The sequence below is a fragment of the Micromesistius poutassou genome, assembly GCF_964030765.1.
Source record: "Micromesistius poutassou genome assembly, chromosome: 5".
NCBI lineage: Eukaryota > Metazoa > Chordata > Actinopteri > Gadiformes > Gadidae > Micromesistius > Micromesistius poutassou.
Genome location: NC_140275.1, coordinates 14214679 through 14239556, shown reverse-complemented (window position 1 = coordinate 14239556; position 24878 = coordinate 14214679). Strand labels below are relative to the sequence as shown.

The 24878-nt window shown below is 46.4% G+C and overlaps 1 protein-coding gene across 1 annotated transcript; it reads left to right on the top strand.

Moving 5' to 3' along the window:
* Positions 1 to 794: 794 nt before the first annotated feature.
* Positions 795 to 24284, top strand: LOC311342853 (A disintegrin and metalloproteinase with thrombospondin motifs 12-like; the record flags this gene model as incomplete). Its single annotated transcript, XM_084467686.1, has 24 exons — positions 795 to 909; positions 1065 to 1450; positions 7194 to 7368; positions 7915 to 8111; positions 8460 to 8543; positions 8856 to 8980; positions 9238 to 9387; positions 10284 to 10427; positions 10992 to 11136; positions 11457 to 11549; positions 11828 to 11973; positions 12412 to 12581; positions 13608 to 13741; positions 14256 to 14376; positions 16043 to 16287; positions 16705 to 16846; positions 17677 to 17803; positions 18881 to 19091; positions 19598 to 20836; positions 21030 to 21182; positions 21714 to 21890; positions 22476 to 22622; positions 22958 to 23111; positions 23489 to 24284. The coding sequence occupies 24 exons, from the start codon at positions 795 to 797 to the stop codon at positions 23602 to 23604; spliced, it is 4896 nt and encodes a 1631-aa protein (XP_084323812.1). The 3' UTR covers positions 23605 to 24284.
* Positions 24285 to 24878: the final 594 nt, after the last annotated feature.

Sequence of the window (24878 nt, the reverse complement as noted above, 5' to 3'; positions counted from 1 at the left end):
TTCTCCGCCATCGACGAAGTGTTGCGTTTCCACCTGTTAATGAGGTATTCCTTGAATCAATCACGGAAGAGATTACCTGATTGGTCAGAAAGGAGCCGGGAGCGGTCTACAATCTTATCGTATTCGTAGCCTACTGCTGCTCACACAAAGTCAGGCGCAGTCAACCAGAAACAGATATAGCCTACTCTCACAGAGTCCACTGATAGCAGATGGATGGCTTTGCCATTTCTTACCAATGACTCCAATAAATGGCCTAATTCTGAAATTATAGGCTACAATAAGTAGGCAAAGTGCCTACTAAGCGCCTATTATCTGAACCAAACAATAACCCGAATAAAACATATTTATCGTCTGTTTCAAAAACAAATAAAAAGTCCATAGGCCTAAGTCCATTAAGTCCAAAAAAAGACTTTCCCGTCGTGGTTGATGTTCACAATCACACACTATATCATATTTATAGGCTAGTGGTCTTCTGGCTTCTTCTCTATGGGTTGGTTATTGCTCCCCCTAGTCCCCGCTATAAGAAACAAGACACTATCCAAAGTACACTCCTCCCTTCCTTCGCACAATCGGAGCTTTCTCCTGCTTTAATGTTCTGTGATTCCGACTCCTTCTTCTCCTTCTCCTGCCGTTCGTGTTGTCCCCGGTGCAGGGCTCATTCCTTGACACGTTCATCTGCACAGCCCAACTCTGGGTCCTTCGAGCTCGGCGTGGTCACTGGACCGCCTGTAACGCCAATGGACCTCCAATGTCTGGCAACCTTTTCTTGCTTTTTGAGTTCGGTTGAATGAAATATGCAATGTTCGCAGGAGAGCCGGGTTCTTTTCTTTCTGCTCCACTTTGTCTTCCTATTGGCGTCCGGCCACGATGAGTTCTCCGAGTTTGGCAGCTTTCTATCCCTTATTAAAGGTCAGTGGGTTTATATTTGTGTTTGTTTTGAAGGAATTTGGTTACAGTTGATTTCATAACACATAAAGCATTCAATGTTGGAAAAGCTTGGGTTGTATGCAACCTGATTGTCCTCCATCAGTATGATCTTCTCCTCTACATTTGATCCTATATAGATGACTTGCACGCGACAGAGTCAGATCTGCCCATTGTCCATCCTGTGAAAGTCGACTTCGATGGACGGTTCATCTCCCATACACTGTCCCATCACTTCGGGGATGGGCGACTCAAGCGGGACCTGCGACCGTTGGAGCCGGAGACGGAGAGCCAACGAGTCTATTATCAGATAGACTACAAAGGTCGGAGTCTCATCTTCAATCTGACGGCGAACACTCAGCTTGTTTCACTTGACTACGTTGTGGAGAGGAGGAACGGGAGTTTGAACACGACGACGGCGCAACATCGTCGTCTCCCCTCCGCGCGAGATCTCTGTCACCTGATTGGCACCGTCACGGTCAACCAGGCGCGGGGAACCGCCGCCGTCAGCACCTGTAGCGGACTGGTAAGGGACTCATCATAGGCTCATGCATCGTTTTAAATGTTTTATTGTGCTGTGTGTGTGTGTGTGTGTGTGTGTGTGTGTGTGTGTGTGTGTGTGTGTGTGTGTGTGCGTGTGCGTGTGCATGTGTGTGAGGGGCATACTGTGTGGACTGTAATGTGGGTTAGACGGTTACAGCTCCCCCCACACCCCTCCTCTACTGACAGTGCTCTGTCTGTTAGTTTGCCCTGCACCGACTCTTTCGAGGATTGTTTGCTGAACCACTTTTCTGCAGCATAATAAGCTCTTAGTGGTCTGCGAGACAGGTCACGTCTCACACACATACATCACATTTGATCTTTTGCTATTTTTACTCTTAATCGATTACTAAATCAGTCACTTAATGACCAATTGATCTACTGAGAGGCTGACTGTCTGTCTGACTGGCTTGCTGGCTTACTGGCTTATTGGCTGGCTGACTGTGCCGGAGTCTCATACTGACTGACTAACTGGCTGACTGGTTGACTGGCTGGTTTCCTGGCCAACTGGTCTGACTGACTGGCTGACTGACGGACAGACTGTATGACTGCCTCACCCCGTCTCCTCATGTATGCTAAACATGTCCGGTACTTTCCTTGCCCTGAAACTCACACTCAGTTGTCCATGTGGCAACATTACACTGCAGATAAAATAAATAAATAAAACGAAATAACTTTCTGAACATCTGAATAGCCTACAGTTTTATTGGCTGACAGAGAGAGACCAGGTCAGAAGGAAGGATTTACATCTAATTGATTTGCTTAAATTAAAGACTACATCTGAATCCAACCAATGGACACTTGCTCTGTATTAATTATTTCATGACCTTGTATTTCCTTCAATATCATATTTATACTATCCATTTGGACATGACTACTATCACATTTTTAAGTGGCAAACTTAAACTGTGTATATATGATACATATATATATACATTTATACATAACATATAGAATAATATGCAAACACCTGCTGTGGTGACATTGTGAACACACAGCGATGACGAGGAAGATAGACCAAGTGTGTGAAAGCCTGAACTTCCCTTTCCAGAAGGATAAGACGTGTCAGTCCCAACCCAGCAGACTCCTTGCTGGATTGGATTCCCCTCAGCAGGAATGCTTCTCAAGCAGGGTCTTGCCTCACTCCTGCCTACCTTGGTTGTCTGGATAGTGGTTCCTTATTATGCTAACAATTATCTAAAGTGCTACATATTTTTGGTTATTGTTAATTCCTTTGTTTTTGAAGCTACTAAACATGTACTATTTAATATAAAAGTGTGAACATTTTTAAAAATAGACATAATAACATGTATTCCACTGGTTGTGACCCATTTTCACCCATAACACTTACCATAACTATGTAAATGGTCTAAAAAAATAAACAAAATTGCAATCAACTACATTCCGAAGAAGTAGATTATGCCTTCGTAGCCTGAAAGGCGAACTCGTCAAGTCCATTCAGGCAGTTGTATGCTTGTGTTGTGTCAGAAGGGTCACAATAACTCAACCCTTAGCCAGACCATTCCACAGCAGGGCACTGTGGTGACCCAGATGTGACAGCTGCCTTTCAGGTCAGATACCCCCAGGAACCCGAAACAGGGATGTTCAAAAATAAAATAAATAGATAAAAAAAATAATAAAAGCGTTAGAGATAAAGAAATAAAGAAACAAACAGAAAGAAAGAAAAAACAATTGAAAGAAGGAGATGAATCATATAACAAAGAAAGAAAGAAGGGATAATATAAAGAAAGAAAGAAAGAATGAATGAATTAAATAAATAATCAACTATAGAAAGAAAGAAGGAGTCCCTTAAAAGTCTCTTAAATCTCATAAGCCATAATCAGGTTCCTAAATGAAAAAAAAGTTGATTGTAGGTTACCAACACACACATATACAACATACACAACATGAAATAATTTCCCCCCAGGGAATGCTTTTTGTCTCTCCTTTAACTCCCATAGATTGAGTTGTCCCTATGGAAACCCTACAGCTATTCCAAAGGATTCTGTGTCAGCCAAAGATCTACTTTTTGTATTTGTTTCCAGGAGAAAAAAAAAGCGACACATGGTTTGTTAAAACAGCTGTTCAGTGACTGCATAACATATGAGTAATTACAGGCGTTTGCATTATGGCTTTTCCATCTGATATCAGATACAAGCAAACAAACCCAACTCTTTTGGAAGGTTAGGATATAAGAGATGAGAAATTGCCTCAAATACTTTACTGGTAGGTACATAATAAGGAACGTTATAAGTACAGATTCTAATTTAAATACTAGTTAATACTGAATATAAAATACTAGCTAGTACAACAAGTTGACTTGAGGATGGAAATCGTTGTCTCAGCACGGTCCATTTAATTATTCAAAACCTTTGCCCAAACAAAGGGAAGTTTTAGCCCTCAGGCAAAAAACACAAGTGAAAACAAGTTGAGAGCCATTAGCCTGGAGTTACACCTCCACACCACCTCGGTTCCTGGAGGACACAATCTCCTCATCACTCACCCACAGGGAACAAATGTTAGCTTCTATGTAATTATTTTCTTTTAGAGAAAATATCTGGAAAACCAGACAGACCAACTGTAAATCAACGTCTTCATTGAAGTGTATGACTCGTACTTGTCTACTTAGGACGTCAAGTCCCAAATATATCTTAGTGGAATCACAATAGTGGAACAATTATTCATATGGGGCTTTGCGGCAAAGGCAAGAGGGATCATTGCTGGCCTACTTGGCCCGCACTACAAACGGCTGCAGAAGCAGGAAACCAAAGTAAAGCAGTTCCACATGGCGGCTGTATTTAGCACACAGACCTGAGCTAGTTTGACCTCCCCTGGCACTGACACATCACACGCCGGCACTCTTCCTCTAAAGTGAGCCGAGGAGAAGGAGGTGGAGGAGGAGAAGGGTAGACACTGTACTGGGACCACCGTTCAAGGTTCCAGTTGGTGGTTCGTAGTTGGCAGAGCTTTCGGTTTCTGAGTCAATCCCACAATGAGTAATCCCCTGAAGTTATTTTCCTTTGGTTTCATGCCCTTTTTTAACGTAAATACAACTGACGAGAGTCAACATGTCAGGACAAAGTGAATCAACAAACTAATTCCCTGTTTTTGGTCACTGAACATTATGCGTTAACATGTAAGCCTATCACATCAAGGATAATCACACTTGATAAGATGTAGATAAGAAAAACCATTCATCTTCATGATGACCCTGCAACTGCGCCAGTAAATCCATGTTGAAAAGGGTTGCACGGTGCTGCTGCGTTTGGTATGGAGATCATACAGATCTTGCAGAGCAACCTCTTGAATGTTTGGATGGGCCTCACTGTAGCATTCCTTCCAGCTGGATCTGCCCCCACCACCACCTCCTCTTCTCGGACTTCCAGGACATGTCTCAAATCATAACACAGAGGGAAAAGTACACGAGTCCAACGGAGCACCACTCATGGGTACAGTGCGTGGTTTTCAACTAAGTTAAACAGAGATGATTAGGGAGCCGAGGGAAATGGGGGTTTGGAACATTAGCGAGCAGTGTAAGTCATGTCTGCAAAAAGCTCACTGGGTAGCGTGTGCAAAGGGGAGCTTCGGAGCGTATCAGCCTGCATGCTTTGTGTGTGAGCCCATTGCAACATTAGGATCCCTGGACAATGGCCACAGACTGAGTCACTGACGAGGAGCCTGCTCCCATTTCAGTCATTCCATCTCGCCCGGACTAGAATAATGCAACCTCCGCCACAGCGCCTCCAGCCATTCTGTCAGGGCTGTTGTAGACATGTATTGTTGGACTCAAAGTGCAGTTTGGAAGGAAACACACAACTGTCAATTCTAGTTTTTACATGTGTTGCATTGGATATTGGCAGATGCACTGTTGCACTAAAAGAGCGTTTAGACAACCTGTTTTCCACCAGAATGAAAATAGAAGGTCCTAGAGACATGTCCTTGAGTCCTCCTGTCTTTTAATGGCCATGTTTCATACTACCGTGGCCCCTAGTCTGACATGAAAATCATCTCGTTTCCTGAGGTTTTTTCACTTATTCTCTTATTGGCAGATTTATTGAAACAGGTGTTGTTGCTACAAGGGGGAACCAAACTGAACTATGTGAACTCCATCTGAGGATTAACACTGGCCGCGCCCCAGGGCTCCAAGGGCTCTAAGAGAAATATTGTTTGATGATGTACACATGTTTAATCAAGACACACTGTATGCCCAGAGTCAGCAGTGTGTGGCTTAAAAACGCAGATCGAGAGACCTCTGAACAGCAGGACCATTTGCATGTAATGTGTGCAGACAAGGGGACGTGCTTGTTCTGTTTCAATAGATACATAGTTTATTAAAGTCATAACAATAACCACAATCACAATCATAACATTGTTAGACAAATCATAGAGGTTGTCGCTGATTTGAACATTGTCTGTGTGTCTGTGTGTGTTGATATATATTTTAAGAAAGAAAGAAAGAAAATTGTCCATGAGAAAAATCTTCATTTTGACGCCTGTCACTGAAAATGATTAGCGGTGCTCCTGGGAGCAAAGATATCCTCTTCCATTTCTGTGCCTCTGGAGGAAAATATCAACCCATCTCTTATTCACTATTTCTCTCTTTTGTGAGTTTGAAGAATAAGAAAATGCAGGGGAAGCTCCCTATCTATCATGGGTCTGTTTGAACACACACACACACACACACACACACACACACACACACACACAGGCATAGACAAATGCACACACACACACACACACACACACACGCTTGCACAAACGTGCTCACACCCTAACCCTAACACAAAGACACGCATACATTTACTTACACACATACACAAAGGTCACACCTACCTAGGACAGCTTCAGTAACCTGTGAAGGAGAGGGCACACTAAGAACACAAGGTCAATGCTGCAAAGTGTTCATTTGTGTGTTTGTATCTGTGCATACTAGCGTCTGTCTGCAAGTATGTGCTTGCATGTATTCTGTGTGCAGGGTGTACAGCTGTATTTGTATTTCTGTGTGTGTGTGTATCTGTGTGTATATACAATATTTGTGTATGCATATGTGTGTGTGTGTGTGTGTGTGTGTATTTCTGTATCTGTACGTATATGTGTAGTATGCATACTAGTGTGTGTGTGTGTGTGTGTGTGTGTGTGTGTGCATCTGTGTGAATATGTGTATGTATGCATAGGTGTGTGTGTGTGTGTGTGTGTGTGTGTGTGCATCTGTGTGAATATGTGTATGTATGCATAGGTGTGTGTGTGTGTGTGTGTGTGTGTGTGTGTGTGCGTGTGTGTGTGTGCATGTGTGTGTGTGTATCTGTGTATATGTGTATGCAAAGGTGTGTGTGTGTGTGTGTGTGTGTGTGTGTGTGTGTGTGTGTGTGTGCGTGCGTGCGTGCGTGCGTGTGTGTGTGTGTGTGTGTGTGTGTGTGTGTGTGCGTGTGCATGTCCATGCGTGTTTGTTGCTTTATGCATATGGATTAAGCAGGAGGCGTCTGACGCACCAGTAGGGACACGCAGGGCATACCTTGCTGCAACCACCCCCCCGGCGTGAGGCGTGGAAGTCTGCTATTATGATGGATTCCACAGGAACCGCCTCAGGAATTATCCTTTCTCAAGCTTCAAAGAAGTCTACCCTCTCACTTTTAAAGGGGTGGGGCTGTGGAACTATTAAAGCATGGTTGATTTGAGCCACTGTTTACCTGTCGAAAGCATTCTCAGTGTAACGTCTGCGTCCTCCACAGAGAGGGCTCTTCTCCCTGCCGGAGGGACACTTCTTCATCGAGCCGGCCCCGGGGCCCGCTGGCGAGGACGGCCGGCAGCCACACATTGTCTATCCCAGAGCGACTCCGGAAGAACACCGGAGAGTCAGACGCAGCTCAGGCACCCAGGGGGCACCCGTTCCCTGTGGGGTTAAAGGTGGGGCCGTTAATATATGTGTGTGTTCACGTGTACCGACAAAATGGTGATGCACATTGTAAAGTTTGTCTCGATGCCTGGTGTGTCGGCAGCGGTGACGCTGTCCATTTTCAATTAGGGACGGGTATTAACAGGGACCTTGCTATACAGTATAACACGTTTTGAGTGAAAATAAAATATGGATTGTGATTCTGCAAATATTCCAATACGATAATAAACTTTTTTGGTGTAATTGTTTATTTTGTTGTGGTTTAAGGTTGTTTGTTAGGGTTCTAACAGTACATTGGCTGTTATTATTATTTTTCTGTGGCTGAACATAACAGAATGTAGCGATGCAAATTGACAATAGGCAAATACATAAACAGCGCCCTCTGTAGGACGGTAACATTATTCTCTTCCACTAACGTTCGATTTTTGTATAAAAAACGATTTTTTGAGGACAAGGGATTGACTACATTTTTTTGTCAACCCGACTCAAAAGGCAAAGGAACACTACACTCACACCTACTATCTTGTTGACCCCGGTCCCTATTACCAACGGTGCAGATGGTCCGAAGGCCTCCGTCCGGGTGGAGCGAGAGAGGGAGGCCTGGGAGACGGAGGAGAACCGAGGTCCGTTGCGCTCCCACCGCTCCGTCAGCAGGGAGCGCTGGGTGGAGACCATGGTGGTGGCCGACTCCAAGCTCATCGATTACCACGGCCACGACAATGTGGAGTCCTACATCTTCACCATCATGAACATGGTGAGCCAATGAGTGTGTGTGTGTGTGTGTGTGTGTGTGGTGAGCGCGGTGGTGGTTCTGGTGTTGGATTCCCAGCCTAAAGGTTCACAATCTACTGGTTAGGTGTCCTTGATCAAGATACTTTACTCCAATTATACAACAGGCATCGTACCTACGGTCGAGTCGCTTACTTGGCTACTTACTTGGCTCAAGCCTGTTCACTCTGTCTTTATTAAACCATCAGTACATTTTCCTCATTTAATAGTAACTGTACGATTAGATTAGCCACATTAGCACTGGTGGAATGCTTTGAAGACATCTCAGTTGTAGATAAACAGTTTGTGACTGAATGGTCTTTGATGTCTTCAGGTGGCTGGGATCTTCCATGATGCCAGTATCGGGAACGCCGTCCACATCATTCTGGTTCGCCTCATCCTGCTACATGGCGAAGAGGTACTGTCACTGAGTTACAGCTTTCTGGAATCATACACACATACAGTGCTATTAATGTACTATGACTGCAAGACTACTTTCCTATTGATTGGCATTCAACTTTGGTTAAATATTACATTGATTTTACCATGGGTCCTTTTGCATGCTTAGCAGCTAACCTATACCTTTTGAATAATTGAATAAAAAGTATTTTTAAGGGAACATATTGGAGTGGGCCTGTGTATCACGTGAACATTTCTGAGAAAATGTATCTCTTTCATAGTGAAGGAAACACGGTGGTCTCAATGCGCTTGTTGATTCTGTGTTATTCAGAAAGACCTGAAGATTGTTCACCATGCAGACACCACTCTAGCCAGCTTCTGTGCCTGGCAGAAAAACCTGAACCCACAGAGTGACACGCACCCTGCTCACCACGATGTAGCCGTCCTGGTTACCAGGTGAGACACGCACACACGCATGCACACACTCACACACACACTATTACACACACACACACACACACACACACACACACACACACACACACACACACACACACACACACACACACACACACACACACACACTATCACACTCACACACACACACACACACACACACACTTCCTCAAAGTCACGCACACTTAGTTTCCTACATCTCAAGGCTTCGCAGCTATGCGTGCATTAACATGGCTGGGTGGCTGCTTGGACCCCAGGAAGGACATCTGTGTCGGGTCGAACCAGCCATGTGAGACCCTGGGCCTGTCCCACCTCTCTGGCATGTGTCAGCCTCACCGCAGCTGCAACATCAACGAGGACTCGGGCCTCCCGGTGGCATTCACCATCGCTCACGAGATGGGCCACAGGTACGCACATGTGGACCCCTCTCTGGTGAGTCTGTGACTCAATCAATGAAGCCCCTACTTCTACCAGCAGAGGATTGGTTTATACTTTGTTTGCTGTGTAATGTACTTTACTATTTATTTGGTATTTGGTTCACTGAGTAGTGACATATGTTGATAGTTTGTTAATGTTGACGTTTGTGTGTGTGGTGTGTGTGTGTGTGTGTGTGTGTGTGTGTGTGTGTGTGTGTGTGTGTTTTAAAGTGAGAAGAAGTTAATTTAATGACATTTTCCAATATGGTTACAATTAAGCAATAGATCATGACAGGCTGTGGTATGTGCTCATTATACCACAGTTAAGGGACGGCGACCCCCTTAACTGTGGTATAATGAGAACATTTCACTGACTGAAGTGATCTATTGCTTTTATAAAACGGTTACGTAAGTATGGCGAAATGAAAGTCATAAACACCCTCAATTTTGAAAAAACGAGAAAGTCGGAAAAGCATTTTTTTCAGACTTTCCGACACGAATACAAAAAAGTAGTCCCTGGCTGCCTGCAAAGTGTACGGTGGTTGCTACACACTGTAGCGTCCTTCAGAGAGAAGGCTAGGCTAGAGACGGTCGCTTGGTTTGCCGGCAATTTAGCCTACTATCGAGCAGTTCCCTCTCCAGCAATCAACATATTTTTAGGCTTCAGTTCAAGTTAGGCGCGGAGTGATATTGAACTCTGTAAACTGAATGGGCATCATAGCTGTGTGTATACGCTCAATATACAACAGTTGGGAACCAATCAGATCACTTGATTTAAGCCACCCGTTTTATAAATACAAATATACCATCTTGCACAGTATGCAATTCCAACGCAAATCCGATTTTAATCTTCAAATGTACCTTTGTCATGTTTGTCATGTTTGCAGCTTTGGCATCCACCACGACGGCCAGGGGAACGACTGTGAGCTAGGAGGCAGACACCCCTTCATCATGTCCAGGCAGCTGATGTATGACAGCTCCCCTCTGACCTGGTCCTCCTGCTCCAAGGAGTACATCACACGCTTCCTAGAGTATGGGCTCTGTCATGTACCGTCACACCTGCCACACGACTGCACTATTGTAGCACTCATTCCTATTTTTGATTTATTTATTGAAATTATTGAAATAGTATTGAAATAATGAATTACTATTGTATTGTAGTAATGACTAATAGTACTTGAAATGCTGATATTGTTACATGTTACTTATTCACTAATTTTCACTATATTTTGTCAACTTTTTCCCTCACAAAATTCCATCTTCGGTTTATAGGGTACTACAAATTGTACTCACCCTCCAAATGTTTTAATTAAATAACATGGTTTGTTGTTATGACTATCATAATATATGGCTAGAACAACCAGTCTTTTATCAAAGTGGGTGGTCTTTGGGTGATTTTAACGGGGTAAGGGTTATGGGTCCAATGATCACAAGCATAATTGTGTTTGAGTTAATTTAATCAAAACAAACTTTTAGCTGATTAAATAGATGCTTTCCAGTTTATTTTCCATAGTTCTTCATCTTCCTTCCTTTTTTTAACTTTATGTTATTTCATGTCAGTCAAATATTCATTAAACTTTTTCTCGCTCCCTTAGTCGTGGTTGGGGCTTCTGTCTAGACGACCGGCCCTCCAAGAGAGATCTGACGACGCCATTGGCCCGTCTGGGTGTCCGTTACACAACTCATCATCAGTGCCAGCTACAGTACGGCCCGGATGCAACCTTCTGTCCTGAGGTTGATGTACGTATCCTGTACTCAAAGGCAATAAAGGTTAAGACAGTTTTTTCACTCATTTAAAACTTTCCACAAGGGAACGAGAACATAGATTACTAGTTCACTGACAGATTTCAGCTGCATTTTTGGTTTGTATGTTGGTGATAACCTGAATAAAAACATAGACGATGAAATCGATGAATTCGCTGTTTATTACATCCGTTGAAATCCAAATTCAGCAACATACGTCACAGAGTTAATACACAGAGTCAGATTCACACGCCAAGCCCGACAGTGGCCTTTTCATTTCCCTTTCTCTTTCGATTATTTTCCGTCTCTTCTTTCAGAACGTTTGTCAGATTCTTTGGTGTTCTGTGAATGGCACCTGTCGCTCCAAGCTGGACTCCCCCATCGACGGAACCCGCTGTGGGCCTGAGAAGGTAATTTACATCCGGAACATCTCCTCTTTCTCAAGTGGTTATTGATTATTGATAAATCCTTGGATTGAGACAATTATGTAAGAATTATGAGCAATAATGGTAACAATAATAATATTAATAATAATATGTATAATAATATGTTGATTCAAGATACTACAATAATGAAAGTGTAATTTGTAAAAAAAAAAAAGTCTTTGTGCTCTGTGCTTCATGCCAAATTATTGTTATCATAGTAACCTATAAAACAATTTCCAATGCACCCCTGACCCCGCTTCCAGTGGTGCATCTCTGGGGAGTGTGTGGTCGTGGGCAAGCTCCCCGAGACGGTGAACGGAGACTGGGGCCAGTGGAGCACGTGGTCCCACTGCTCCAGGACCTGTGGCTCTGGGGTCCAGTCTGCAGAGAGGGAATGCAACAACCCCAAGTAAGCACTGATTCTGGACAGGAGCCTAACAAATGCTCTCTCTCTCTCTCTCTATCTCTCTCTCTCTCTCTCTCTCTCTCTCTCTTTCTCTCTCTCTCTCTCTCTCTCTCTCTCTCTCTCTCTCTCTCGCTCTCTCTCTCTTCTCTCTCTGTCTCTGTCTCTCTGTTTCTGTCTTTCTCTCTCTCTTTCTCTCTCTTTCGCTCTCTTTCTCCCGCCTTCACTTCCCATAATTCACTTCTTCAGTCATTCCATTTGAACACATTTAAGTTACAGCATGTTATTTTTCCACAAGTTATTATGCCATACCAATAATATAGTATTTTATAGTATTATAAGTACTATAGTATTATTACTATTAGGAAAATCTCTCATTCAATAGCCTGTAACATATACTTCCCTTATTGCAATATGAATACCGTTACCCAATGATGTCCACAGACCAGAGTTCGGTGGCAAGTACTGCACAGGGGAGAGGAAGCGGTATCGCACCTGCAACACCAAGCGGTGCCAGAAGAACATCCCCAGCTTCAGGGAGATGCTGTGCAGCGAGTTCGACACAGTGCCCTACCAGAATGAACTGTACCAGTGGATCCCTGTCGCCAACCCAAGTAAGAGTTCCCCGGTCTAAAAATAGCAACATCAGCATTACACTGTATGACGCTCCCTGCGTTCATGGCCACTAAATAGTAATTCAATATCATCTGGTGGTCTTTATAATGTGTCCCAAAGTCGTAAAAATTGCACAGGACCAACCAATCGTAAAAATTGCACAGGACCAACAGTGTACCTAAGGCAGCTTTATCGATGCAGAAATATGATATGGTTTTATGCAGTTCCTCTATGCTCTTACGGTTTCCCCCTAGTTTTATTGTGTGTAATTGATTAAGACGGTCAATAGGGGGCATCATATTAAAAGAGGACATATCGTTCCTCAGGTAAGTTGCTGTATTATAGGTACTTGTGGTATATAATTTGCTGTAATACAAAAAATAAGAATATTCAATTAACATTTAACATTTATGAGTGACAGAAATTTAAACACATAAAAACATTAATCCGGGATAACATTAAATAAAACAAACTGACATAGGGTGCACAAAACATATTGAAGCACATTCATTGTGCCGCCACCACATTGAATGAAGAAAAGTTTTGTATTGATCTAATTTTCTAGCATTCATGTTGTTTCCAGCCAGCATCTGGATGAAGTCAAGTCAATGTGATTTGTATATCACAGCTGCAGTCTCAAAGGGCAGGCATTTGCAGGCAACATTTTATGGCCCCCCTAACCCTTACCGCCCAAAGGGCAAGATAAAAGGGGACAAGTTAGCATAACAGCAGTATAAGCATAAGTTTCTACTGCAGCTATTTCCTCCATTTAAAAAAACATCTGAACCAGAAAGTTTGTCAAGAATAAGACGCATCCACAAGTCATTCCATCCAGGAAAAACCTTTTATTCTGGTCAACTTTTTCCCACCCTCATTAGCCAAATCTTAGATGGCAGTCAGTGTCTCTGAAAATGATATAGCTATAACTGTAGCTACAACTCAACCCCACTAGAGGCTGCTAACAGGAAAGCGTACATAGTGCAGATTTAAGGCTGAAACCAACCCCGGTCCTCTGCGTGTGACAGTGGGTCCGTGCGAGCTGCACTGCCGGCCGGTGACGGAGTACTTCTCTGAGAAGATGCTGGACGCGGTGACGGACGGCACGCCCTGCTTCATGAACAACAACTCCCGAAACATCTGCGTGAACGGAGTGTGCAAGGTAGTGTGGCCGGGTAAGAGACTCAGGGGCTGTAGATGTAGAATGTGGGTATAGAAAACCCCTACAAAGTGACATGAAATACAGGAACAGAGCAGGCCCAGAGCACCGCTTTATGGCTGTAGCAGTAGAAGAAGCATATGTATTTAAAAATAAACTGAAACAGAAACAGAAAACCAAAACGACAGAATAATTTCTTATATCATGGATGGACCCCAACCAACTCTAACCACAGAGACATCGTTTGTTCTTTGGACCAGGAATATCTATTTTGGACAAACTATATTGTCATATAAGGTCCTCAGGTCTAAAGGGTAGTTTACATGAGCATCACTACTACCATGTAGATAGAAGCAGGAATGTCTATGTGGGTAAAACTACAAACAAAACGGTGAAATAAAAAAGGACGTGAATGGACCACACCTCTAAGGTGTTTGGTACAATACGGGAACAGGTTTTCGTGCGTGGGTGTGTGGGTGTGTATACATGTGTGTCTTTGTTTGATTTCCCTCTGTAGGAGGTGGGCTGTGATTATGGGATAGATTCCAACGCGGTGGAGGATCGCTGCGGCGTGTGTCTGGGAGACGGCTCCAGCTGTGAGACTGTCTACAAGACCTTCGACGGAGGAGAGGGCTTCGGTGAGTTCTCGTGCAACACGACCTGGCGGACATCAAACGGGTCAGGAGATTTACAAAATGTAGTTAATTAGAATGTAATCCGCAAGTTTGTTAATTGCTAAAGCCCGTCTGGACTCACGCCCTTTGAAATGACTCCCCTGCGACTAATAGCCTGGGAATCACTGGCATTAATCAGATGTATTTTTATAGACACAAAGCTGTTTCAGGGCAGTTAATTAGCATTACGCCATTGTGTTCTTTTGTTGTTGGCACGGCCGTTCTCTTTTCCAGGCCATGCAGCTGCTAGTTCTGCTTGTGTAATAAAGTATGTTTGTGTGTTTGTGTGTGTGTTTGTGTGCATGTCTGTGTTTGTGTGTGTGTGCATGTCTGTGTTTGTGTGTGTGTGTTTGTCCGCTTGTGTGTGAGTGCATGTGTGCGTTGGGGGGTCTGTAATTGTACAAACTATTTGCTAGTTGCTGTCTGTGGCTGGGTATGCTGTTACACTGCGGTCAGAGACAAGTGACTTAGCCACAAGCCCCAGTATCAACATACACCAAAGAGATTAACGTGGCGGAAGACTGTACTCTGAGCTGATTCTCTCGCTCTTTGTCTATTTCTTCATTCCTCCTTCACTCACTCTCTCTCTCTCTTTATCCCTCTCTCACTTGCGTTGTTTTCATTATCCTGTCTTTTATCTCTTTCTATATTCCTCTAGATTTTTCCTCTTTCTCTCTTTTTCTCTCTATCTCTCTCCCCCTCTGTCTCTGTCTCTATATCTCTCTCTCTGTCTCACTCTCCTGGTTCTCTGTGTGTGTGTGTGTGTGTGTGTGTGTGTCTGCATTCCCCGTACAGCATCCTTTTTAGATAACCACCACAGATGTGTCAGACTTCAAAAGCTTTAAACGCAAGGAATTACTCCCCCCCTGCCTTAACACAGACACACAGACAGACAGACACACACACACACACCCACACACCTTCCCATAAACATCATTAAACTCCAGAGAACCACTCATAGCAGTTTGAGCCCTCCCCCTACAAGCCCCCTCTTAACCCCCTTTTCGTACTATAAAAATACTGAGACAGGGAAGTACCCCCCACGTGGACTACACACACTCACAAACACACACACACACACACACACACACACACACACACACACACACACACACACACACACACACACACACACACACACACACATCCACCAAACCACCCACCCACACACACACACACACTCTCACGCACACACACACACACACACACACACACACACACACCAACACAAACCCAGCTATACGCACACACACACACACACACACACACACACACACACTCCTACATACACAGAAAAAAGCTGCTTTACCCACACACATACACACATACACCTACACAAACACACACAGCTACACACACACACACACACACACACACACACCCACACACCCCAACTCACACACACAAACACAGCTTCACACACACACATACTCACGCCTACACACACACACACACACACACACACACACACACACACACACGAGCCTATGCCAGCGGGCCCCCGGGGTTCCAGCCCACCCTCTATTAAAGATCTGAGGCAGTTTGTCTGGTAGTCTGGATGCTAAGGGTGAGGCAGCAGCCACGGTGGGCCCTGCATTAACCTCCAGCTCCCCACATCGGCCCCTCCCAGGGTACGTGGACGTGGGCGTGATCCCCCAAGGGGCCCGGGACATCCTGGTGCAGGAGGTGGAGGAGGCAGGTAACTTCCTGGCCCTGCGGGGGCCCGAGCCCGAGGACTACTTCCTCAACGGTAACTACATCATCCAGTGGAACGGCGAGTACGAGGCCGGCGGCACCACCTTCTTCTACGAGCGCAGCGGGAACATGGAGAACCTCACGGCCCCGGGGCCCACCAAGAACCCGGTTGTTCTCCAGGTGAGGCCCCCCCCCCACCCGCCCGCCCGCCCGCCCGCCCGCCCCGGCGCATCTTCACCCGGGAGACAGACGCCAGACAGACACACGCTCACACACATAAAGAGATAGATAGATGGATAGAGACAGACAGACGAGACAGACAGACAGACAGACAGCCAGACAGACGGACAGACAGACATAGGTAAATAGACAGACAGAGATAGATTGACAAGACAGACAGAAAGACAGACATAGATAGATAGATAGACAGAAAGACAGACATAGATAGATAGGTAGATAGATAGATAGATAGACAGAAAGACAGACATAGATAGATAGATAGATAGATAGACAGACAGACAGACAGATTGAGGATCACAGGCTTCTGAATGAAGATGATGGTTGAACCGTGGATGAACTCTCTATTTGTTTGTCCAGTTGCTGTACCAGGAGACCAACCCTGGTATAAAGTATGAGTACACCGTCAAGAAGAGCCCGGTCACTGGGAACGAAGTGACGGATCCTGTGTACATCTGGAGATACGGCGCATGGACAGACTGCAGCACCACATGTGGCCTAGGTCGGTATTGGCCCATGTTCCTCCCCATTCTAAGTGGACTTAGCGCTTCAAATCTTGATTGCATTTAAACATTCCATTGGTCTTGTGTGTTATTTGCTCCACCCCTCCACCCCTCCACTCCTCTACCCCTCCACCCCTCCACCCCTCCACCCCTCCACTCCTCCACCCCTCCACCCCTCCACTCCTCTACCCCTCCACCCCTCCACCCCTCCACTCCTCCACCCCTCCACCCCTCCACTCCTCTACCCCTCCACTCCTCCACTCCTCCCCCCTCTCCACTCCTCCACCCCTCCACCCCTCCACCCCTCCACTCCTCCACTCCTCCACTCCTCCACTCCTCCACCCCTCCACCCCTCCACCCCTCCACTCCTCCCCCCTCTCCACCCCCCCACTCCTCCACCTCTCCATCCCTCCACCCCTCCACCCCTCCACCCCTCCACTCCTCCACCCCTCCACCCCTCCACTCCTCCACCCCTCCACCCCTCCACTCCTCCACCCCTCCACCCCTCCACCCCTCCACTCCTCCACCCCCCCACCCCTCCACTCCTCCACTCCTCCACCCCTCCACTCCTCCACCCCTCCACTCCTCCACCCCTCCACCCCTCCACTCCTCCACCCCTCCACCCCTCCACCCCTCCACTCCTCCACCCCCCCACCCCTCCACTCCTCCACTCCTCCACCCCTCCACTCCTCCACCCCTCCACTCCTCCACTCCTCCACTCCTCCACCCCCCCACCCCTCCACTCCTCCACTCCTCCACCCCTCCACTCCTCCACCCCTCCACTCCTCCACTCCTCCACTCCTCGGCGTGGCCTGCCTGCCTCTCCCAGGGCAGCAGCAGCAGCCTGCGCGTTGCTTCGAGGTGGACATGGGCGTGGTGGACGAGACCCTGTGTGACCCCACCATCCGCCTGGAGGACCGACACCGCAAGTGCAAGAGCATGGACTGCCCAGCGAGGTCGGTGTATATACTGGACACAAATCCCTGTGATTGGTCCCCAAGGATTTGTCCTTTTTTTTATTGAATGTATTAGTTGTCCATGTGTTTTTTTTTTACGAAGCAAAGTCATCATTACATTTAGATGAATGGTTATTATCACTTCTGTGATACATACTGTGAGTGTCTCATTAAACATTGTATTAAGTGCCTCCTGTAAATGATAAATGATATATAAAGACAATAAACAGCTCAGGTTAAGATCCTTATCGGCTTCATTGTTCCATATACTCCTCATACTCCTTAGATATGGAACAATACAGCTTTTTATTTTCTCAGGCTTGGAAGGTACTATAATGACAGTAAATCTTGCTAGTGGCTAGGCAAAGCACAAAGCAAATCTATGCACATATACTAGGCATGGGCAAAACTAGGCATGGGCATTCTTTCAGTTCCCTTCAATATCACAAATCGTTTGTTTGATTCGTTCGTTCAGTTCATTAAGTCATATGGTCTGTTACGTCATTTGGCAGGGAATCTCAGGTGTCTGGCCTCACCACTTTTCTTTTAAATATGAGGTACGCCCGCAAATGGATCCTTTTAAAACACCAGAAGGTCGGAAAAAAACAGCAAATTTCTGTAGCATTAGCCTATGACGCCGCTCGAGCATTACACGTGTGTGGTTTTAAGAAGAATAGCCCAAGCGGCCTCAACCACGATGAGAACGTTTTAGACTCGACGTTCGACAAAACAAAGTTCTGTTCGTTAGTATCTTGTATTTACGTGACCATATTTGTGTTATATGTTAAAAAAAAGAATCAGTTCTCTTGTTTTGGGAATCAGTTCTCGCTGGTCACCTTCAGGATTTGTTTGTTCTGACCAAACCATTCGCGAATCGCCCATGCCTAACACATACCGACCTGACCCCTCGACAGACGGGCTGTCACCCTTGGCACATGACAGACCCAGAGCCACACTCGGCCCGCTGGTTGCTCTCAGCCTTTAACATAAATGTCACGCCTCCACTTCCTTCCCCGGAACGGCTTGTATCACACGTGCTGACGTGTCTGACCCCCTGACCTCGTGTGTATCTGCCAGGTGGTGGGTGGGGGGCTGGCAGCACTGCAGCACCACCTGTGGGGTGGACGGGGTGCGGAAGCGCACCGTGCTGTGCGTCCGCACGTTGACCGGGGAGGAGAGGGTGCTGCACCCCATGGACTGCAAGCACCTCCTGAAACCCAAGCCCATAGTGCCCTGCAGCAGAGAGGTTCCCTGTGGACAGGACTGGGCGGTGGGCGCCTGGGATGAGGTAAGCTGCCCCCCCGGCGTCAACGTTGTGTTTTGTGTGGCTCTGGGAGATCAGTATGCGCCGGCTAGCACACTCCCATCATTTAAACAGCCCCTCAAAGCCCCTCCCCTTTTCAAGATCGCTTTCAACACATAAACTCCTTCCCTTCTCTCCCCTCCCTCCTTTTAACTATCTTAGTCTTGTATGCCTATTTCAGTTTTTTAGCTCCCTATTTTTATCCTGTTTTATCTTTTTATCTGTTTACTTATATACGTTATTGTTTAATGATTTTATTCTGTGTTCACTCTGTTAAGCGCCTTTGAGTATTTAGAAAAGCACTATATAAGTTGAATGTATTATTATTATTATTATTAATTTATTATTATGTCTCCCGGTCTGTTTTGACCCAGGGTACATCGACTATAGTCAGAGACTTGTTCTTTATCCCTTCATTGTTTGAACTATGAAACCCTGCTTTTCGGTGTTTATTTGACATATGTTTTACCTTCAATCCTTTCCTCCTCCAGTGTCCGGTGACGTGCGGCGGAGCCGTCCGATCCCGGTCGGTCACGTGCGTGTTGGCGCCGCGGAGAAGCTGTGATCCCACCACCAAGCCCCGCTCCCGCTCGCTGTGTGCCCTGCACAGCTGCCCCAACTCCAGCCTGCGCAGACGCCCCGGACCTCCCCCCAAATACCGCCGTTTCTTCCCGCCTAAAAGCAGATCTAACGCCACGACCGCGCACCCCAAGGTCCCAACGACACCCGTGACCACCGTCCACGCGCCGTCCACGCCCTCACCCACGTCCGCTCCGTGGGACACCGCAGCAGACAGGAGAACGACCGTCTCCCCTGGCGACGCGACCCCTGGGATCCTGCATGGCGACGACGATTACGAGTTTGACGTCACGGTGAAGGGAAACCTGATCGTGAAGAAGGAGAACGGCGGGAAACCCGCCCCGACGGAACCCAGCGCCGTGGCGGAGAACCCCGAGAGCAACCGGGCAGAGGAAGACGAGAGGGAGGGGGAAGAGGAGGGAAGCACAGACGACGGGGTCCCCTATTCTCCCGCCTTTGACCCTCCTGATGACGAGAAGACGACGAACGGGAAGGGCATCATCGATCTAGACGTGACGCCCCCGGCCAAGTTAGCGGTGGCTCCTATTCAATCCCCCGGCCAGACCACGCCCCGCTCGCTCGTGGCGGTCCCCACCTCGCATGCGACAACGCAAGCACCCGCACGCACCACCAGAGCGCCCGCTGCAAAGGCCTACGCCACCGACACCACCCCGCGCGCGAGCACCGGCACACGGGCCGCAAAGACCGCCCGCCGCTACACCCTCTTTAAACCCCAGACGACGCCTGCGACTCGTCCGTACACCGACTGGTCGCACGGGGGTCACCACCCGACCACCGCCGCCGCGCCCAGGAGCCACTCGGTGCCGTCGAACGATCGCCGGCCCGCGACGCACGCCCCGGCGTCCTTCACTGAAAAGACGTTGACCACCACGGACAGACCTCAGACCAGCGGGCGCAACGCTAAGCCGAAGAAGCCGGCCGATTCTTCTTCTCCCAAGAAGAACAACCGCGCAGCGCCGGCCTCCAAGAGACACTCGGCTCGAGCCGAAGACAACGCCCGTCCCGCCAATCCCAGACCCAGACCCAAGCGTCCCGCGGTCAGCGACGCCACCGGGCACGAAAGCAACCCGACGGCAGCCGCACAGCCCGTCACCAGGGACGTGTTCTGGGTGGCGGGGAACTGGAGCGAGGTGAGGGGTCCTGATTCATGACACCTGAATGACATGAATCATATCATATATGATTCACCTGACGTGAATCATATCCCCCCCCCCGTATCTGTTTTTTTTAATACAATGCACCAAAGACGAGGTAAGCATGTGTGTGTGTGTGTGTGTGTATTTGTGTGTGCGTGTGCGTGTGTGTGTGATCTCGTTTGGCCAGTGTTCTACGTCCTGTGGGATCGGTGCGGTGTGGCGGACGGTCGTGTGCAGTTCCCAGAGCGACGAGGACTGCGTGAGCCTGCAGAGGCCTGAGCCGGCGCGCACCTGTCACCTGCAGCCCTGCGCCACCTGGCTCAACACCAACTGGACCAAGGTGGGTTTCCTCTGTGGTCTGGGCACAACATGACTATTAAAATGACAGAACCCCCCCCCCCCAAAAAAAAAATATTTGCAGAAATAGATTCATAATAAATTAAATATTATAAAAAAGGAGTACAATCAATTCCACTTTTGCTCGTGGTATATGTCAAATTAGATTAGGATTAGACACTTGAATGTACTCAAAACTGCTTTCACCTATTTGACACGCAAAAACTGTGGATCTTTTTTTTTTCTGTGGGCCCACTCTGCACTATCTGCGAGATGGAGACCAGGGATCTTGTCCATAAAGCTCTCTCCCACATGAAACGTGCATGTTCTGACCTGTTGGCCATCTTGAATGATTTAAACCTTGTCACTATAAAATCAACGCTGCTGACTGATCTCAATCATTGCTATTTGCCTTCCGACACTCTCATTGGCCGTCAGATCTGGACAATTTGATCAGCATGTGGCTGTGTCTTCTTCCTCTTCAACCCTCACTGTTCTCCTTCTCCTTCGTTGTGTCTATCTTTTCCTGTTCTAGTGTCCAGAGGACTGTGCGGTGGTTGGCAGACGACAGCGGGACGTCCAGTGTGTGGACGCGCAGACCAAACGGCCTCTAAGGCCCTTCCATTGTCAAGCCTTATCTACCAGGCCCCCCAGCAGCCTGCCCTGCCCCCACAGACCATGCTTGACCTGGGACACATCACCCTGGGGAGAGGTGAGGGCCACTCCAACGGTCCTTCCGTCCTCCATCCATCCCTCTATCTATACTTCTATCCATCCATCCATCACTCCATCCATCCATCTATTTACAGTGTGTCTTTCTATCTGTCTCCATCTATGTATGTATGTATGTATATATAAATGTATGTATGTAATGTATATAGGAATGTATGTATGTATGTATGTATCTATCGTCACCCTCTTAAAGTAATGGCCTAAGCCATATTTTCAAGTTGTTCAGAAAACAGAAAAAACTGAACCATATTTAAAGTATATTATACTCTATGGTTCAGTTTTTTCTGTTTTCTGAACAACTTGAAAATATGACTTAGGCCATTACTTTAAGAGGGTGACACTATGTATCTATGTCTGTCTCTCTTTGTGTACAGCATCTCTTTGTGGCTGTCTGTACCGTATGTATATACGCATGACTTGAGTTCCTGTAGGTGAAGTTTCTCATCTCATCCACGATTCCCTCTCTGCCTTCCCATGCCCGTCCTCATGGTACCGCTAGTGTGACATGCTACGGCTTGTGTTATCGTGACCTAACCGTGGGTTGTCGGGTCCGCCCTTCCTTCAGTGTTCCCAGAGCTGTGGTGGAGGGGCCCGGGAGCGGCAGGTGTCCTGCCCTGGGCCCCGGCGCTGCAGCGCCTCTCGGAGACCCAACGGCACCGAGCCCTGCCTGCTGAGGCCCTGCACACACTGGGAGCCCCGCGGCTGGAGCCCGGTCAGGCCCCCACATACACATCTTCATGCTAATCATGCTTTCATGTTTTAATACTATAGATGTAATATTATATTATATATGACTATGTCACTTTATTATTTAATATAAAAGTCAAGTATGGACGTGGTTTTTTATTTCACCTTAAATGTTTTTAAGGATGACAGGATTATGTAGGTATTATAGTCATGACAGTGTCTGTGTTTTGACACCTGTGTGTGTGTGTGTGTGTGTGTGTGTGTGTGTGTGTGTGTGTGTGTGTGTGTGTGTGTGTGTGTGTGTGTGTGTGTGTTTATGTGTGCATGCTTGCCTGCATGTGTGTGTGTGTGTGTGTCCAGTGCTCTGTGAGCTGTGGTGGGGGTGTGCAGCAGAGGGTGATGGAGTGCGTCAGCGAGGAGAACTCTGCTGTGATGGATGACGGCCTGTGTGACGATGTCACGCGGCCAGACACACATGGGAAGTGCAATATCCAAGAGTGCAAGGACCACACAGGTACAGATCACTTACTGTTTACTATTTCACCCTCTAGTCAATTGGCACTTTTATCCAAAGCCATTTACAGTGAATCTCTTCAGATAAATGTACTTAATGAGCAGCTAGGGTGCCAAGGATAGGTAGGCTGTAGACTTTGTGGAATTGAACCCAGACCCTTTTGCCTAGGGGTTAAACATCCTAACCACTAGACTGGTCTCCAGATTTCAACCTGGTCATATGCATTGACTCCATGATGTATTTGAAACTCCACCTTCCTTTAGAAAATATCTATCAATATGACAGAGTCGGTTGTATGCTGGAATCTACATCCACGGTTGGTCCTTCACAGTTGTTTTCTCTTTTTCTGAACATCCCTTCCTGTCTTTGTGTTTCAGCTGCGCCGTGCAAGAAGAACAGCATCTCCTCCCGCTTCTGTGAAAAGCTGAAGCTGTTGGGTCGCTGCTCCATGCGCTCGGTGCAGAGACAGTGCTGTGTGACCTGTGGGGCGTAAGACACAGTGCACACTGACCCTAACCCTGACCTTAATCCTGACCCCAAATGCCTTGAACTAGCTAAAACAAAATCTTATCGGGCTTGTTCACATAGGCTCTCGAACTGCTGTCGAAAAACAACAATTTCAACAGGGTATGTCACTGCAATTTGTGGGCTGTTCAATAACATGCGTTGCAGTGAGGTTAGACGTAGTCTTTCACCTGGTGTCGTTGACCAATTGCAGGCAGTGACGTTTCGTGTGCGTGTGTAAAGGGTTCAGCGAGTTCGGCTGTGTGCCCCCAGCCCTGCACTCACTCTGGCGATCCAAGCCCAATGTGGTGCTATGATTTTGATGCAATATTGCACGTTTCTCTGTGGAAACACGCCAATTTCGATTTTGTTTGAAGAATAGCAGGGCCCTAACCCTGCAGGGATCATATCCCATTCCATGGAAAAATCCGTACTCACTACTACTCAATATAAAAACAGACTTACCTCTATAAGCAATCAGATTGCCTCTTTGCAATTATATTCCTATCAGGATGGGTTCCTGAGCTGTTTTTCCCTTCAAGACTCTGTGATTTGTTTCAGGATTCAAGGATTTTGTATGGTCACGATAAACATGTGGAAAAAAGGGAATTTTATTAATGTTGTCTATCTTTCATTGTTAATGATGATGACATCATTTCTCATCAATAATTAGTGGCAAATCATGTTCTTCAATCACGTTATCACAACCTCAAGAATCTGTGTTGTGGAGGATGTTACAGAAATTCAGTGGAAGTATTTAATGGACTTAATGGTATGTTTTTGTTTTTAACATGCCATTCGACAGTATTTTTGAAAAACAATATCAATCGAAATCCTAAAATAAATATTCTCCCTTTGTCACCTTGAGTCAGGATGAACTGTGTTCAGTTGAGCCCCAATAAGAATATGATGAATCATACTACTTTGGTGAGCTCATGAGGGACTAAAATATAATGGAACCCCAGATATGAAACCACTGCTCTCACTGTTGAAAAAAGCACAATTTCCCTATGGTTTCTGGAGAAGTGGTGTTTATATTCCTTCCTAGTTAAGTTCACAGCCAGACTTTACTTGGGAATTATATATAATTGTATTATATCATATAAAATTGTTAAATGAATGTAAATAAAAAAAAATTGTGCCTTTCTCTACATAAGATAAACAATGATAGTTACCTTTTTATACTTTTAGGTTTAGTTTTACCCTAGCTCACATCATTGCTTATGTTCTCCGAGCTGGAACAATATGTTTACACTTGTTACG